The sequence below is a fragment of the Phaseolus vulgaris genome, chromosome 8 (assembly GCF_000499845.2).
Source record: "Phaseolus vulgaris cultivar G19833 chromosome 8, P. vulgaris v2.0, whole genome shotgun sequence".
Lineage (NCBI taxonomy): Eukaryota > Viridiplantae > Streptophyta > Magnoliopsida > Fabales > Fabaceae > Phaseolus > Phaseolus vulgaris.
Window position 1 is genome coordinate 61,309,930 of NC_023752.2, and position 18,491 is coordinate 61,328,420.

General features: G+C 30.2%; 4 protein-coding genes across 6 annotated transcripts; 2 read left to right on the forward strand and 2 right to left on the reverse strand.

Annotated features, from left to right (window-relative positions):
• On the reverse strand, positions 1-982 carry LOC137826344 (heterodimeric geranylgeranyl pyrophosphate synthase small subunit, chloroplastic-like). Its single transcript, XM_068632278.1, has one exon. It carries the CDS (start codon positions 923-925, stop codon positions 101-103), a length of 825 nt encoding a protein of 274 aa, XP_068488379.1. The 5' UTR covers positions 926-982; the 3' UTR covers positions 1-100.
• A 6,182-nt stretch (positions 983-7,164) lies between these two features.
• On the forward strand, positions 7,165-10,628 carry LOC137824134 (uncharacterized). The gene is made up of 6 exons (XM_068629595.1): positions 7,165-7,428; positions 7,952-8,079; positions 8,300-8,469; positions 8,983-9,060; positions 9,584-9,731; positions 9,928-10,628. Exons 1-6 carry the CDS (start codon positions 7,311-7,313, stop codon positions 10,333-10,335), a joined length of 1,050 nt encoding a protein of 349 aa, XP_068485696.1. The 5' UTR covers positions 7,165-7,310; the 3' UTR covers positions 10,336-10,628.
• Positions 10,629-11,727: 1,099 nt separating this feature from the next.
• LOC137824135 (mitochondrial acidic protein MAM33) lies at positions 11,728-16,838 on the forward strand. Of its 3 annotated transcripts, XR_011083215.1 has the most exons (5): positions 11,741-11,979; positions 12,072-12,388; positions 13,534-13,706; positions 16,000-16,094; positions 16,643-16,838. XR_011083215.1 is itself a non-coding variant. In XM_068629597.1 (4 exons), exons 1-4 carry the CDS (start codon positions 11,830-11,832, stop codon positions 16,005-16,007), a joined length of 648 nt encoding a protein of 215 aa, XP_068485698.1. In that variant the 5' UTR covers positions 11,741-11,829; the 3' UTR covers positions 16,008-16,199. The 3 variants fall into 3 exon arrangements, 2 of the variants coding, with proteins under 2 accessions (XP_068485697.1, XP_068485698.1); XM_068629597.1 differs by lacking the exon at positions 16,643-16,838 and having other exon boundaries at positions 16,000-16,199; XM_068629596.1 differs by lacking the exons at positions 16,000-16,094; positions 16,643-16,838 and having other exon boundaries at positions 11,728-11,979; positions 13,534-13,800.
• Positions 16,037-16,764, reverse strand: LOC137825443 (LOB domain-containing protein 24-like; the record flags this gene model as incomplete). The annotated part of the gene is made up of 2 exons (XM_068631110.1): positions 16,609-16,764; positions 16,037-16,258 (listed from the first exon to the last, which is right to left on the reverse strand). Coding segments are annotated over exons 1-2 (378 nt in total), but the record flags the coding sequence as incomplete, so codon positions are not given.
• Positions 16,839-18,491: the final 1,653 nt, after the last annotated feature.

Sequence of the window (18,491 nt, forward strand, 5' to 3'; positions counted from 1 at the left end):
TTTAGAATTAAATAATATAAAAATATATTAAAATAATAATATCGAGAATTATAATGTTATATTATAAAAAAAAAATGTAAGTTTTCTATATTTGTAAAAGCTAGTAGAAATTAAGAAAAGTGGAGATGATGCTAAGATCTGTGTTCTTGAAAAGATGCAACTCCTTCAGTGCCAGATTTCTGTGTTCTTCAACATCTTCCTTGTTCAAAGCCCTCTGCGCCATTCCCCTCATCATCCCCACATGAAACCCAAACCTTCTCAGCCGCTCAATCTCCTCCTCACTCCCACCGCCCACCACCGCACCACAGGCGGCGCCACATGCATGCAACCCACCCTCCCCTTTCTCCACCACGCGCTTCACGCTCTCCCCCTCCCCCTCAACGCTTTTCTTCATCTGCAGCGAGTCTATCAGCCCTCCCGACCCAACCGCACGTGATATCTCAATTATCACGCGCATCACGCGCTCCGGGCTTCCACTGCCCGGCCCGGCTCCCCTCGCCAACAACTCAAACCCAAACGGAACAATCCCGTCTCCGGTCAGAAGCGCCACGTTGGACCCCTCGCCCTGACCAATCTCCTCGTGCGCGTGCGCATTGGCCAGGTTCAGTAACAGCGCCGCCGCAGCGTCCATGGCGTGGCGGCGCTGCCCGCCTACGAGCTCGCAGGCTGCGAGGCACAGGGCGGGGGCGGCGCTCCGTGGGGCCGCGAAGGCGAGACGGTGCATGGGCTCGTAAACCTCGAGCGGCTCTTTGAGGGGAATGGTTCGTTTGAGGTAGGCTTCAATGTCGGCCTGCAAGGAGGCCCAGTGAGGTTGGGGAGTGGGTATTGTGAGGGGCGTGGGCTTTACGGGCAAGGGGGAACGGGCCTGGCGTGGGAAGCGAAGCCCGAAGCTGGCGCTGACGTTGAAGAGAATGGTTCCAGGCATTGTAAAAAAGAAAAACAATTATTATTTGTGTCACGTATTGAAGTGGATGCCAGTGCCTATTTATAGACCAATTGAGTATTTATACCAAAAAGTAAAATCAATACACTAGAAAACATTACATGATATAATAATATTTTAAATATTAATTAATTTATTTATGTAGGTGCCAAAGATATCACTATTTAATGTCAGCCATTGCACCATTTAACTGTTTTATTCGAGGAAAAACTTTAATTTTAGTTTTTCTCACATAATAATACATAACAACTCATATATTTTAATACACTTATATTATAACTTTTATTATTATTATTATTTTAATATTGTTTTATATTATTTAATTACAGTTATACTTTTTATTATATATATTTATTTCTAAATTTATTCAATAAGAGTTATATATAACTTTTAAAATTGTTAAATTATATATATATATATATATATATATATTTCTTTTAGTTTAAAATGTTAATAATTTTTTTATAACTGGAATATAATTATTATTTTTGGTCACAGCCACACAAGTAAAGTTGGGTGAGTGCGCTGCTACCCATTGTATGAAGGGACACCCAATTTTGTCCATAACTATACACCAATTATGTAAGGTTTAAGTGTGACTAAAGCCTAAAACACCTAAAATATTTATTGTATTTTAAAAGTGTTTCTTGAGTTTCAATTGTGATTAATGTGACAAATTCAAAAGAAAAAAAACATAATTTGGGAATAATTTAAAATAATAAATTATAAGATGATTTCTTTTTCAGTACCATTCTTTAAAAGGAATACAGTTTTCTATATATATATATGCTCTCGTTATTTGATAGAACACATGACCATAATTAAAAGTACCTGTATAAAAAATAATTATATATTTTTTTAAAATTTGATCCTTATAGAATTATTTATATTTTATTTTTTGAAATCATAATTTAATATCTAAAATTTCCTCTAATACCAATAATTTAGAAGTCACACCAACAATAACTTTTTCTTTAAACTGTTTTACACGTGAAAATAAAAAAACAGGCACACATTCCACGCTTGAGTAGAGGAGACAGTGGACAAAAACCTATCTTCTTTTGTGAGAGTTACGTACGACAAGCATTTGCATGTTAGGTTTAAGGTAAAAATCACACTTACTGTGTTTGATATTTTAATATAATTTATGAGTTTAAACTTATATTTCATCACTCAAAGATTTCAATTTTTATTGATTATTAACAAAAATATCTTAACACGGTTATATTAATATTAACGAATGTTACACAAATAATTTATTATAAAAAATTTACTTTTTACTTATGTACTCGAACATTAATTACTTTTTTTTATAGTTTTCTACGACTCTATCTCAATAATAAATTATGATAAATTGCTCTAATATTAATTATGTAATTATTATGAGGTGAACTTTAAGTCTAACTCAATCCCATAAACCCTAAACCTCAATGGGGTGAGGTTTGCACCCACTTATATACTGGTGGTTCGATAGTGGCCCGATAACGGGTGGCACGATAGACCCAACAAATACTCGCTAGGATAGGCTCGAAATGGCTCTGATACCATATTACGAAGTGAACTTTAAGCCTAACTCAACCCCATAAAACCGGCTAAATGGGGTGAGATTTGCACCCACTTATATACTATGAAAGACTCTAATCTCTAGTCGACGTGGGATCTCCAACATATATGTTTAACACATTAAAATATAACTCTATTATTGACCCATTTATCTCACCACTCATAACCTAGAATACGAATACATCATATCTTCCATTATGTTTTCACAAACTGAATTTCAAAATAAATTATTTATCGACAAAAATTTCGAACCAGGGTATCATTTTCCTTCTGAAAGTCCACCAAAAAAACAATCCATAAAAGGACAACCACCAGAGAACATGAACTTGGTTAAGGGTTGATCTACAAAGGAATTGAAAAAGAAATTCTAACATAAACCAAATGAATATAAAAAATAATAGAGTATAAAACATAAACACAATAATGGAATTAGGAATTAGCTTAAATTTCACGAGGTGCAGTGTTAAGATGAAAAGATCACAATTACAAACACATCTTTAATAATATTTTTTTTTTATTTTAAAAAAATATTTTTATTTTTTATTATAATGAAAAGAAAATGGACATGGATGCATTCACCAATTTTATTTAGATATTGTTCTCGAACGGGATTGAAATCAAGAGAACGATTGTCTTCCTTCTCGGTCGGTTGGTTTACCTTTCCTTCCTTCTACCTAAATGATATCCTCATACTCATTTAGTCTTTTTGCTTCTCGTCTTCATGAATTCCGAACTCAGATGATACCTACAAAAGATACTCCGACACTCAGGTAAAATTTCGGTGTTCGACCCTCAATATTCTTAGTACTGAATAATGACATACTTGATTTTTGGAATTTGTGCCTATTTATATGATTATCATGAATCTTTTGTTATTGAACCTGATTAAGAATTTAAATTATGATTAAAAATGTATTACTTAGTGATTGATCATTAAATAATCTCGATAATCCTTTTTGAATGTGAAGGTTTCGATCGACCTTAATTGAGAGTTTAATCTCCTCCCAATCATACAGATCCGACCGATACAGATATAATAAATTAATCTACAATACATGTTGTAGCAGATTGAAAAAACTAATATAGATAACTATTATTTATAGAACAAGTAACCATAATTAAAAGTACCTGTATAATACTTCAATAAAAAATAATTATATAACTTTTCAATTTTATTCTTATAAAATTATTTATATTTTATCTTTTGAAATCATAATTTAATATATAAAAATTGCAAATCCACACATAATTTCCTCTAATATTAATAAATCTAGAAGTCACACCAACAATTTCATTAAATTGTTTTACAATTAAAAAAAACAGGCACACTTTCCACGTGGACACTGGACAAAAAAACCTATCTTCTTTTATGAGAGTTACGACAATTGCATGTTAGGTTAGGTACCAATTACTGTTTGATGTTTTAATATAATTTATGAGTTTTGACTTATATTTCATCACTGAAAATATTTTTAAAAATGATTTTTAAATGTGATTTTAGTATTAATTATTACAAAAAATAAATATACTAACACGGTCAGTACGAAAAAATCATTAAACTTAAAAATAAATAATTATTGTAGAGACTAACTTAAAGATAATTTTAAAAACTAAAAAAATTATTAATTTTTAAATTAATATTTAAATAATTATCAAATTTTAACTACTAATTATTTATATTTTAAATTTAGTAAAAAAATTTGATAACTAATTAAATATCAATTTAAAAACTATTTATCTATTAACGATGTTTGATAAATAATTTATCATAATAAATTTACTTTTATATATATATAGTTGAATATTGATTGCTTTCCTATAATCTTATTTTTAATTAAAATTAATTTTACAAAGGAAGAAAAATAAAATGAAATTTATAATCATCGAGTCAAACATATAATTATGTACTGATTGGAAAGAGAAGTCAAAGTTGGAATGAGAGGAACAGAAGAAAGGAGTGGGTGGAACAGAAAACTGAGAACGATGAAATTTTGCATAGAAATTGAATATTAATTTACATTTTGTTTTCTAAATATGAAACCTTACGTAAATATTTCAATAAAATACTATAATAATTTCAAAATGTACTATTTAAATAAAGAAATTAATTAAACATAGCACGACAAATTAAACTTATTGTGGAAACACAACAGCTAAGCGATGTCTCCATCTCCATTTTTTATGATGATACAAATTATTTATTATATATGTTTCAGTATTTAATTCTTTGGATCCACATAACTAATTCCATTAAATTTAATATAAGACTAACAAATAGTGATTAATTACTGAGTAATATATTTTTAATTATGATTCAAACACTAATTCAATTCAATAATATTGGACTCGTGATAATTGCATAAATAATTACAAGTTTCGAGAAAATATATGTTATTATTGTATATTCGAATACCAAAAAATTACTTGAGCGTCAGAATACTTTTTGTAAGTATCATTTCGACCAAGAGCTTGCAAAAAAGGGGAGGCAAGTGAATGAGAAGTGGTGAGAGTGATTTAAGGAGAAACAATCAATTAGTGAAGTGAATAATGAAAGACACTGAACGACCAACCGAAAAATGAGGTAATAATTGTCTCAGTCCCTTTCTATATGAGAACATTTATAATTAAAAAATTAATAATTATAATCATTATTCAAATAAAAAATTATTAAAATTATAAACAATGTGTACTAAAAATTTGTAAAAATATACTTTTTTGTAAATAATTTTTATAATGTTATAGTTACTCACAACAATATTTGTAATTTTTTTTATCACAATAACTACAACTCAATCTTGACATTGTCTTACTTATTCACATAACTGAATGAAAAAAAATTGGTTGTATTTGATTGTATATATAAGGTAAAATCAGTAAAAAGAAGTTACAATTTATTAAGATTATCAAAACATTTAAAGATTACAATGATAATTCAAAAAAAAAAAAAAGACTTTTATTCATTTTACAACTCTAATTGAAGAAGTGGATGAATAATGGGCCACTTAGTTTATCCTTAATGCATCATGGACTATTTCTTTCTGCACGACCATAATTTCTTCTGTCACCTCCATACACAACATGAAAATATATTTTTGTCCTTCTTGTGTCACTCCATAGAGTAGTTTCTGAATTATGTAATTCGGAAACTCATTTGAAAAAAGACTTCCGGATTACATAATCTGGAAGTTAAATAAGACTTCCAGATTATGTAATCCTATGGCTTCCGGATTATGTAATCCGGTAGCTAATTACAAATTTGAAAAATGATTTCCGGATTACATAATCCAGAATATTATAAAGGGGTATTTTTGAAAATTTGAAAACTTATGGAGATGAGAGAAGAAGGTATGGAGGTGCAGGAAGAAATAGTCTGCATCATGATATCACTGGCCCTACTCCTAATATTACGTGTTAATGTATTTCTTCCAGCACCCCCTACATTTCTTTTTGCAGCCCTACATTTTTTAGAATACCAAAATTAGCTTTATCATTTTTATTTGAAAAGGTATGGGATTTATAGATTTTCGAAAATTGGGTTCCATGAGATCTATGGATTGATTGACCAAGAATACATTTTTTTTACTTATGGATTAACAAATTCGAGATGAATTAGTGAATTCATAATGTATTTTTTGACTTATGAATTGGTAGATTTAAAATGCATTTTTTCAACTTATGAATTGATGAATCTATAATGATTTTTTAACTTATGAATTGGTGAAAATAAAATTATTTTTTAACTTTTGATAGTTGATTGTGGTTTTTAATAATTTATTGAAATTTTATGATAATTTATAGAAGTATGAATAATACTATAAAAATTATTAAACTTTATTATTAATCGATTTTAAAATTTATTAAAAAACATAAACATTAACATTCTTCCTCAATAATCAAAATTTGTTCAAAGTATTCTGTTGTTAACATGTAGTTATGAAGTTCATATGTAATTATAATGTAATTATGAGGGCTTTTTTATATGAAATTAAAAAAAAACTTAGAAAGTGATAGTTTTTATTAAAATCATTTAAATATATTAATTTGTTAAAAAAAAATATTGTACTAATTTTTCTTATCTTGATATTTGGATCACGCAAGAATTTCTCCATCCAGTTTTATTTACAAAAAGAACAACCAAATATTTTTAATTTACTTAAAATATTAAACATGTCTATTTATTTATTTTGATTACTTATATCTTTCATTTATTTATTATTTCTTTTGGTAAATAAAACATTTTTTCTTCTTGAAAATGTAACAACAAAAATAAAGTATATTTTCGGTCTCATTAAAATCTTTCAAATTCACTTTCAATCTTCAATTTTTTTTATCATATTTTCATCTTTAATTTGAAAAAGAAACATTTTAGTTGTTAAATATTAGTTAACATTTAGTGGCGGTTATAAATACTAAAATTTACACTTTAACATGAAGTATAGAAAGTATTCTCAAACTATAAAAACAAACATATACAGCATATAAAAAAGTAAAATTGAATTCGAAAAAGTTAATTCGAACTTAATTTTTATGCTTATTAATTACATGGAAAAATATTTATCATGTACACATAATTTTTAAAATAATAAGTAAGAATATATTAAAATGAAATATTATTTTTACAATTGAATTAATATTTTTTTTTTTCAAAAGAGGATCGTAAGTTAAAGTTAAGTCGGTTTGGTTTATTTAGAACACAGAAGAAGTAATTAGGAGTTAAAAACATCATCAGATTTGGTTCTTCGGAATTGAGGGTGTTGTTGTAAGCGCACGTTTGCGTTTCATAGCTTTTCCATTTTGATTTTGGATGGATAAAGGTGAAGGTGCCAAAGCATTAGCGACCTCTTTGCAGAACCTCGATTTGAATCTCCCATCCAACGTCAAATCCAAGTCCTCCATCGCAATCGCCCACCCTCAATTTCCCGGTATTTTCTCAAACTTCAATAAGCTTTTCTATGAAATGGGGTGTTATGTTTATGTTTAGGTTTTGTTCAAGCTTTCACCTTTCAGAGCCCCATGATCATTCTTGCACTTGCTCTGTTTTGGGGTTCAATTGAATTTCAAAGACCGTGGTTCTTTGTTTCTGGGATAATTTTAAGTAGAAAGTTCAAAGCATTTGGGTGTTTTATTGTGATTGATTTCTGTTTAGACGATGTTACCTGTTTTTGTGGCAAGTGCACATTGTTTAATTAGGTTTTGATCTTTGACTCTGTGTTTGTATGATTATGCCGAAGTATGGAAGCTCAGTTTGAGCTTTGCATTTGACTAGAATGATTAAAGCATGTTTTCTTTGAGAGAGACACTAGGTGGGTGTTAGCTGGGAGAGGTTTAGGTTTTTTGAATGAGGACTTGAGAGTTTAAGTCTTGGTGGTCTGCATCGATTCTTTTTTGCATAAGCATATGCCACAGAAAAAGGAGTTGACAAAGTTTTTGAGAAATTTTGGTCAGGATTTCTATCTAAGAAGACAAAGCCTCCGAGTTTAGTCAGCCTTTGCGTTGGAGTTATTGGAAGGCATTTGGAAGATATCATTGTGGATTTGAGTGAGATTGCTGTCAACTTGCCAGCTGACATAAAGGTGGGTTACTGGAAAATGAATCTTTTTCTTCAAATCTTTTAATAGGTCATTTTTATCCTAATGCTCATACATGTGTAAAGTTATGGTGTGCTCAATGCAAATGTGTACAAATCTTTGATTATGTTGTGTATTCCACATAAAAATAACAATTTTTTTTTATCATGGATGGTGTACATTATACATACATACCAATAAATAATTTATTTACACTTAATGACAGATAGCGGTGGCAGCTATTGCTAGAAGAAGAAAATTGCTGAATGATGATGTCCTGATCGCATTAGCTGATACTTCCTGGGAAATCCTTGATGTCTCTGGCTCAGATGTCTCTGATTCTGGCTTGATAAAAGCAGCTGAAGTATGTAGATTCATTAAAGCTCTGGATATAAGGTATAGAATTATAACCATTTCTAACATGTGCTAGAAAAAAACATTAATTTTCATAATATTTAGTCGTTTCATGTATATTCCAAATTCATGAGACTTTCATGGAATATGCTCTAGCTTCTAGTCTTAACTCTTAAGCTAATTTGATGCTCCAAGAACATGTGATATGTCCCATGCAATGGACCAGCTGACAGGCACACTTTTGAGAAAATAGTTTGCTGTTTGAACTATATCATGAGTTGATTAGAAGTTGGTGATTACTACTGATTGACTTTGCTGCTTAGACCTTCCTCTTTCATTGTAAATTTAAATGTATTTCATGGTTTTACTCTACTGGATGTGATGATTATTAATTATATTTGTCTTTATTTGGTCCATTGACAACTTTCCTTGAAATTAGAATGTCGCATTATTGATGTCTAGCATGCTAAAAAAACATTTGAGGTTTCGTTGTGTTTTTTTATATTATACTTCTCTCTCTTTCAGAATCACTTGATATATTGAGACTATTTGCAGCCGATGCACCAAAATTACTGCTAATGGTATATCTGAGCTTGTGAAGCACTGCCATTTGTTGGAGACATTGAGATGCGGGTACATATCTTGTGTTGTCCATTTTAAGTATTGTTTCTTTGTTAATGCAATTTCTTCAATGTTGTTTCAAGCATTTCGTTTCTCATTAAAGACAATCTGAAAAATTTGCTTCAATGGGGCTTTTAGGTACCATGTTCTTGTTATACTTTTGTAGTTAGGATCTGTAGATTGAGTTCGCGTATAAAGATGAACAAAGCATATTTACTTAATATTTTATAAAGCCAAAATTTGGCTTTAATGTTGGTCTATTTTCATGAAGGAAATGTTATTTGAATATTGGGATTTGTAGGTATTGGGAAAGTTAAAGTTATTCTAGTTGTTTTCATCTTTTATTATAGAAAATAAATTAACTTAACAAGGTAAAAAATATGTAGTTTTAAAATCGTTTAGGGTGCTTTTTCTTTCTTTCATGATGGCACTTGTTGCATAATGATTTTCATATAATCATAAATTATAATCACATTGGATACAAGAATGTGTGGAGTAGGATTACAGAGGCCATGAATCATTATTAATATTGCAGAGGGTGTTCAAGGAGTGACAACACTGCACGGAGATGCTTGGGTATATTTAAACCAAGGTTTGATGATTATGTGGAGGAGGATTCTTGGGAGGAGCTGGATACAAAAGAAATTGCTAATGGTGCACAATCACTCAGGTGGCTCGTATGGGTATGACCTTCAAACTTCTGCCTGGATTATAATTTTGGTAACTGAATGTGGTTTTTTCCCCTTTCTGAAATCCAAAAAATCTTGTTTTTCTTACTCAGTGTGATGGATAAGGCTACTTTGATTCTCATTGCATATGGCAAATCAAAGTTGCTATGTTTTTTCCTGCCTGAGATTTCTTATTTTATTTGATATGCAGCCAAACATTGATAAAATTTCTTTAGAGGACTTTTCTACTGAGTGCCCACGTGTTGTTGTAAATCCTAAGTCATCACCCTTTGGGTTCATGGGAACTGAAGTTCCTGGGGAAGCATGGCAAAATATCATATTGGATGATGAAGTTGTCAAGGATATTGATCCCAGAACATGGACATTACGTGGGTTTGCTTTGAAACATATCTCTCCATCTTCTTCAAGCTCCACTGAATTATCAGTAGCAGAAAAATTCAGACTTGCATTTGTGGAAAGGGACAACCGATTAGCTCCGAAGAGAGCTAAAAATGCGCGGCAACATCAGCGTCGCGCGGTGCGGGAACTGATGCTGATGAGCACGAGAGCCAAGGCAATGGTCTTGGCCTCACAAGTAAGCAAGTCTCTTCATGGCTGAAGCGCATAGAGTAGAATTCATCACATGCATTTTTCCGCTGCACCAAAATGTACTGATAACTTCTGTGTATAGTAAGAGGCTTTGGTCAGACAGATTTTTGAATCTTAAGATATCTCTTATTACAATTCTGAAAGACCAGGCTTTCATTTTGTTGTGCCTTGTTTGAGGTTCTCACCAAGTGGAAAATTGTTCAGTTGCACTTGCCCATTTCATAGAAGAAACATGATTACATATTGCTCCCTTTATTGTGGAAATGTAAAACTAATATTCAAATATCATTGCTTTGGAAGAAACGCTTGATTCAAAACGGGTAAAGGAGGTGCATTGTATTTGGCCAAAAGTCATTGTTATGGTGCTGCTGCAAAGAGGGGCATTGTTTAGTGGAATGGTGTGATGCATGGCTATTCCTTGCTAAAGTTGCTTATAATCTTAACTATGAGACTGATACACTTTTCTTAAATGGTGTCTGTGTCAGACACACTATCGGATATCAACACTTGTATAATACTCGTCGTATCGGACAACACTTGTATGATACTCGTATCGGACATCGACACTTGTACGATATTCGTAAATTGATTGTTATGAAAAAAGTTGATTAAAAAAAAGTCTGGTGGTGGTAGTTTATGAGCTTGGGATTTTTTTATTGAGCACATACTTCCATGCGTTGAAGACTATTTAATCTCATATAAATGCCAAACATGATCCTCCTCTTGCAAGGCATATATTTAAATTTCTACACATCTAGAAGAATATGGCCCTTCAATTCACATCCACACATTTTAATACTCAATTATTATTATTATTTCGTTAATTATATTATGTAAGTTTTTTTTTTTACAAATTAGTTAAAATTTAAATTTTCACATATTTTTACCATCCAATGTTTTCTCCACATAGTTACAGTCAAGTTTCTCGAATTTTATACATTTTATCATCGTGTTGATGGTAAACGGATTTTTTTTCTGCAAATTTATGATAAAAACAACATATTTTATAGGGACACATTGACCATTTATTACACATTTAAATTGTCGGTAAAACATGTAAAATTTAAAATAAATAAAAAATGTTTTATAAGACAGACAACTTATACATTGATCATGTTAGATTACATATATTGTGAACTGTTTTATGGACGTTAGAATAGTTTATAAAATCAAAGAGAATATTAATTGTGAATAACAAATCTCATTTTCCCTAACAAAATTATTCATCTTCAAACACATTTCTTTGTATTTTTAATTTATAATTTTACAAGAGCGATGTTTCATATCATTTTTAATTTTTTATTGGTCATTTTAATATAATATATAGTATTTAGTTCCGAACAATTAGTACTTTTTTTTAACTGAAATGTAATAATGAAATATTAAATAACAATATAATATTGTGGATGGTTTTGAAGTGAGTTCTGAGTTGGGTGGAGTTGCCATAACACAATCACACACACGGCGGCGCGGGAATAGAATCGAAGCAAAAGTAAACAGAGAAATGTGGAAGCGAGCGGTGGTGGGCGCCGTGGGTGCTCTCCGGCGGCCGTTTTCGTCGGAAGGTGGCGGCATCTCCTCCGCCGTGAACTCGATGCTTCTCCGCTCCCTCAAGGATCACTATCTAGAAGTCTCCAAAATGAACATGCCCCCTGTACGCTCTCTCTCTCACACTCTCTTTGTCTGTTAGGGTTTTACTTTAGGGTTTAGACATTGGCTCACGTGACAGTGGCACGTGCCTCGCAGAAAGTGAGTCCTCCGTCGCCGTTCTCCATCGTGAAGGGAGCTCTGGACTCACACGGTCCGGTTCTGAAGCGCAGCTACGGCGAGGAAGAGGTGAGCGTGTACGTTATGCGGTTGTCCGCCCCCGAGGACGATGATTCTGCCATGGATCAGCTCTTCATCCATGTCGACGTCTCCAAACCCTCGCAGAAGGAATCGTTGATTTTCCTCTGCGGTTTGTACGAGGATGCTCTGGGTATTCACTCTGTTTCCATGAGGCCTAAGCACCAAGACTCCGGCTACCTCCTCATCCCTTCGCAATACACTGGCCCTGTTTTCGCGTCAGTATTCATCTCTCCATTTTTCTTTCCTCTCAATGCTGTTTAGGGTTTATGTTTGTGTAGGTTTGGAGATTGTCATTGGCTAGGGTTTATTGTCATTGCAACCCCTAGAGTATGTAAACCTAAAACTATTAGGTGGAGAAAAAGACATGAAAAACACTATTAGAGATTCCACAATTGCTAGTGTGATATGATGGTATGATTTAAGAGAGTAGCTTTTGAAATTGAGTCATGTGAAAAATTCAAATTTGAAGATGGCATTAGGCTTTTAATGGGCTAATTAGCTCAATTTGTTATATCAAATCGCCTAGAACATATCAAGTCTTGTAAATTTCACACTATGTCTAGTGTTCTGGGTGAGGGATGTTTTGCAGATCTTGCATTGATGAGTGACATGACTAAAGTAGTGAATATATAATTGAGAAGTCCTCCTATGAATAAACTTTTGGAGTTAAATTAAATCCGAATTTAAAATCTAAGATGATCAATTGATGAGTGACATGACTAAAGTAGTGAATATATAATTGAGAAGTCCTCCTATGAATAAACTTTTGGAGTTAAATTAAATCCGAATTTAAAATCTAAGATGATCAAGTTCCACTCGCCATAAGATGCAAATACTAGGAAGAAGCTTTTTATTATTTTTTGAAGGTGTAAGGAATATTGGATTTGAGGAATGGACTTAAAATAGAATAGGCCTCCACTCAGCAGTACCCTTTCTCTATTGCTGGAAGCAACAGAATTGTGCCAAATTGGCTATTGTTTTTAAAATTAGTAACTATTGTTGAAAACATTTCTACCATGCGAGTTCCTTCATTCCATTTTGAAGCTTGATGTGAGTTTTTAATTAAGGTCCATGTCCATGTCAATGTCAATGTTATATGTGATTCATTTTGATATTTCTTCTCAGTGAGAAAAATACAGGCAGGACTGAGGAGAAGGTACTGCGGAATTGTGTTTTGCATTTTGGGGGACAAAAAGTTCTTAATTTGTTGGAACATATGATCACTGTGTGTTGTTCTAGAGTACCCTTTTTTGTTTTATCATGTACCTGTTAATTTTCTCTGTGCAATTCTCATGTTTTCAAGCTTGGAAACTGCTATGGACTTTTTTTGAGTTGTGACCAACTTTCTGTAAATTGACAGGGAACTAGATGATAAGATGAGAGATGCGTTTCACACTTACATTGAGGAACGAGGAGTGAACGAGTCTCTCTTTAAATTTCTTCAAGCGTGGCTATATGTGAAGGAACATCGAAATCTGATGCGGTGGTTCAAAACGATGGGCTTGTTCATTGATGGAGAGAAACCAGCTACAGGTGCTTAATCCTCTGAGGTCATTTATTTTTGCAAACGGACTGATACAGTGAGCTCAAGTAATGAATTCAAAACTTAAACCTTTTCAACTTAAAATACCTAGAGTTTCATGTTTGACTATTAGGTTTTCGCAGGATCAACACACCCACACAAGAACATAACTTTAAAGCGGCTGATAAATTTTGCCAATTTAACTGTTTATAATGTGGTATGATTATGACAAATATACTATAAAATTTAAGATGAATTTTTTTAAAGTATCAAAATGCAATAGTTGATATTACATTTTAAAACCTTTTATGTGACATCTACTAGTTATAAAAATGATGTGTTGAATGATAAAATCAGCCGTTAGTTTATAATAAAATTAATGTATGGTGAAAAGTAAAACACATAGTTTTCTGCATTTCTACTCCACTGAATCAGATTATATTATTCTTCATCAAAAATACTTTTTCTAATCTTTGCACTTTCTCGTATTTCTGCTTGAAATTGAGATTGTGGACCTGAACACAGTTTAGGGCCTCTTTTAAATGAACATGTTGTCTCATCATGAAGAGGTGTAGTTCCAAAATCATCACTCTAAAATGATTAAAGCCAGCAAACACAAGCATTATTGGCGTTTCAGGTTTATGTTCGTTGAGGTAATATCATAATAGATCAGTATCATGTTAGTAAATTGGGTTATTTGAAATACTTTATTTTAAAAATATATATTATAAATATATATAAAGTCTTTTAATTGTGACATAACCAAAGTTATATGTCAGTCATGTTATTAAATGAGATGATTTCAATCTTTTGGTTGTAACTTAACCGAAGTCATATGCCATCTGTGTTATAAAATGCAATGATTTCAATCTTATTTATATATTGTTAAACATTAATGAGGTTAGATTTGAATTCAAATAAATAATTGTATTGAAATTTAACATTGAAGTAGAAAGAATTTGAGACACTAGTTTAAAGAGTTTGGTTTATATATATATCATTAAATTTTATATTATTATAATATCTTGATTTTGCTTTTTTATGTAAAATTGAGAATATGAATGTTTTTAAATTTTAATTAAAAAAATTTCCTCAGTTTTTTTATTATAATATATTTTAATAAATCAAAATCACAAACCTAATAATTTTTAATAGGATCTGAACCTACACTTTTTTTATTAAAATAGATTTTTTTATAAGTATTTATAGTAAAGAAGTCAGATGAAGGGTTCTTGTTAAACTCGGTTACCTATCTCCATTCATAGTTGAAATATCTTATTAACAAAGGTGTAGTTGATTAAGTCTTCAAATAAAAAATAATTAAGCTGAGTTACATCTTTAACCTGCTGCATGCGTTTTGCCCTAGTGCTTTCTTTCCTTCTCAGCTATTCAGCTTAATACTAAAACAGATTTTTTTTTAAATTATTTGATTGTTAAATTGATGTTATATACATAGAATATGATATGGTGGAAACCAAGTGTAAAATTTAATTACTTTTAATATTTTTTTTATAGAATATGAATTTAATTAGCCCAACCGAGATATTAACTTAATGATAATTTTACATCATTTAAGACCTTATATATGTTAACGTGCATATATAACATACTAGATAATGTTATCTAACAATTTTTTTTTTCAACAAAATTATATGGATGAAGAACTTAAACTTCAAATTAACTTTAAAAAATTGACAACATTCCATATAAAAAAACTGTGCTTTATGGATTAAAAAATAATTCTCTATCAAATATGTTGTAAAAAAATGAACAAAGTCCTTTTTAGAAAAAATAGTCAATTTAGTTGGTCTTGAATAAACACATACATAAATTTTTAAATTTTCTTTTAATCCTCTAAAGTTATTATTATTTAGTTCCTGATCCAGAGATCAAAATGATTTTGTTTTTGGTCAATTTCCTACTTTAAATAAGAAATTAAGTATTTAGTATTTTTTTAAAAAAAATTAACCAATAAGACATTTTCTCTCCATTGTAGGAGATGAATATATTATTACTAAAATAAAATGTTTTCAAAAAAGAAAAGTTTTTGAATAAAAAAATGGATCATTGTATAATTCATCCAATAATAAGCACTATAAAAACCAATCACTGCCCTTAGGGCATTCTTTTATGTTTGCCACAAAAAAGAAGAGAGAAAACCTCCTGAACAACTGAGGCTTTGAACAATGAAATCAAAGGAAAAAGTAAAGCAACCCTCTTTATGAATTGAAACATTGAATTTTTAATGAAACCAAGGAACTTGATTTGGCCATTGAAACTCTGTAGGATTGGTGCTTGGTGCAGGTATTTGAAAATTGGTTCCAGTTCCAACTGTTGATAACAAGTTCATGTTTGTTTCAGCATTGTTATTTGCCTGCACCACTTTAAGCTTGTGACAGGTAATCTGTGTCTGAATCTGGGCAAGTTCAGTCTCTGTATTACGGATTTCTTCATATAATTTTGAGATAATCCCAACACATCCATAAACTGGGTCTTGAATCCTACATTGTGCTTCAAAGTACAAAGAATTTGCAGTTTGTTCACGTAAATAAGGTGGAATTTGCTGCAACATTCAAATCACAAATATTAACATAATTTAATTCACCTTAAAATCACATTCATTTTATAAAATTTTAGCGCTGACACGAACAAATTCTGTTAGGAGAGACAGACTTTTAAGTAAATATCGTAAAATCGATTTTTAATATGAAATTTACATCCACTTATATAAAATGCTCTAATATCTAATCGATGTGTATCTTAAAAACAAAATATACTACTCACTTAAGTGAACTGAACTACTAAATTTGATTAAATTAATGGTTGCAAGATGATGTAAATCTTGAGATTTATGTAGTTTGTGAATGGATCCTAATCCATAAATATATATATAATTTAGTATGAAATATATACCTGAAGCATTTTTCCAACATTGCTGCCACCATAGATTTTATGAACAGAAGCAAATCTTTGAGGATCATTAGCAGGGAAATGTGGAGAGAAAATGCAATCTGAAGGGCATCTTCTTCTTTGATTCTTGCAAGCTGCACACCTACCAGATATCATCATATCAAATCTTGTAAAAGAAAAACAAATCAAACAAAAATATTTGCAATCCAACAAAGATTTTTTTCTATCTCTATGACACCATGAATAAGGATCTTACATAAGATTTTATGTTTTATTTGCACAGGATTTTACTTTTATTGTATTGTATGGAGAAAATCTTTAACGGCTATCTTTGCTGCAAAAGGAAACTTTTTAAATTAAAATTTCTAAAAAAGAAATTCTTATAAATCAAGACAATCAGATTAATCACATTAAAATTAGAAGGGCACGTAAATTGTAACACATGCATCTGCAAAAACTTGCTAAAATAGTAACAGAGACCAAATTATCTTTTTTATTATATTTTAGGTCACTCTTTATCGAATATGAATTTATCGAATATGGATTTATTGGATGAGATGTGTTTTATTTTCATAATATTTTGTATAAAAGTTAGATTACTCTAAAATGATTCTGTTTATTATTTTTTTTATTGATAAAAAAATATTTTAAATTAGTGAATCTAAATGAAATCTAAGACAAAAATAAAATACAAGTCAAATAAATAATTCTAATATTATTTTTTGATAGATCCATGATATAGAGACTAAGGCTAAAATCTAATAAGTATGCAAATTTTTACAATAAGATATCAAACTATAATTACAAAGAGAATATATTTAGATAAAAAATAAAAGAAAATTGTTAAGAATCCAAAATTACAAGTAAAAAAATTGCTAATTTTATCTGTCATTAAGAACCTTAATGATTTATAATAAAGTTCATATTTACTAAATGATATTTTTAACAAAAAAATATTAGTAATAATCCAAGACTAAATTCGAATATCCAATACCGTGTCCACAACGATTTTCCTATTTTGGGATAAAGTTTAAAATTATGGTATTCAACTACAAAAGGTAAATAACATTCTTCTAATGCATTAATTTAATATAAATATACCTAAACTTCAAAGAAAAAATAACATTGATCAAACAAAGCTCTATTTTGATGCTTTATTTGGGACAATATTTATTCTTTTCTGTATGAGAGGATGAACATCTATCTTACGGAAAGATGTGGTGTTTATTTGCCATAAGAGTACATGTATTGTAACATGGAGAAAATGTTAATGACTAATTTTTTCAATATTATAGTGAAAAGTTTAAAAAAATACACCCAATATATATATATATATGTTTATATATATATATATATATATATATATATATATAAACATATATATATATATATATATAAACAAATGCTTCTAATTTTTGTTTGTTAGCATTGTAGGATATAAATAAAGAATGTTTTTCATACTTATCAGCAAAGTCTTCAAATAAATAAAAAGGCAAATTCTTATTCCACCATCACTACAAAATAATTCTTAAATAATAACTAAATTTAGGGAGAAAAATAATTAATCACTATATTAACTAAATTAGATACTAATTTAGAGATTAAAAAAATATTATATCTAAAGTGGTTTCTATTATTAATAAAAATTTATAAAATAGTTTTTAAATTAGTTATCTAAGTTTTAGGGACTACTATTTTAGATTTTAAATTGATCTCTAAAAAAATAATACAGACTAATTTAGAATATAAAGTAGTAAGTAACTAAAATCTTGATAGCTAATGGTTAAATAACAATTTAGAAACCATTTTATAAATTTTTATTAATAATATAAACTACTTTAGATATCAATAGTTTTTTTAGTTTATAAAATGATATCTAATTTGAT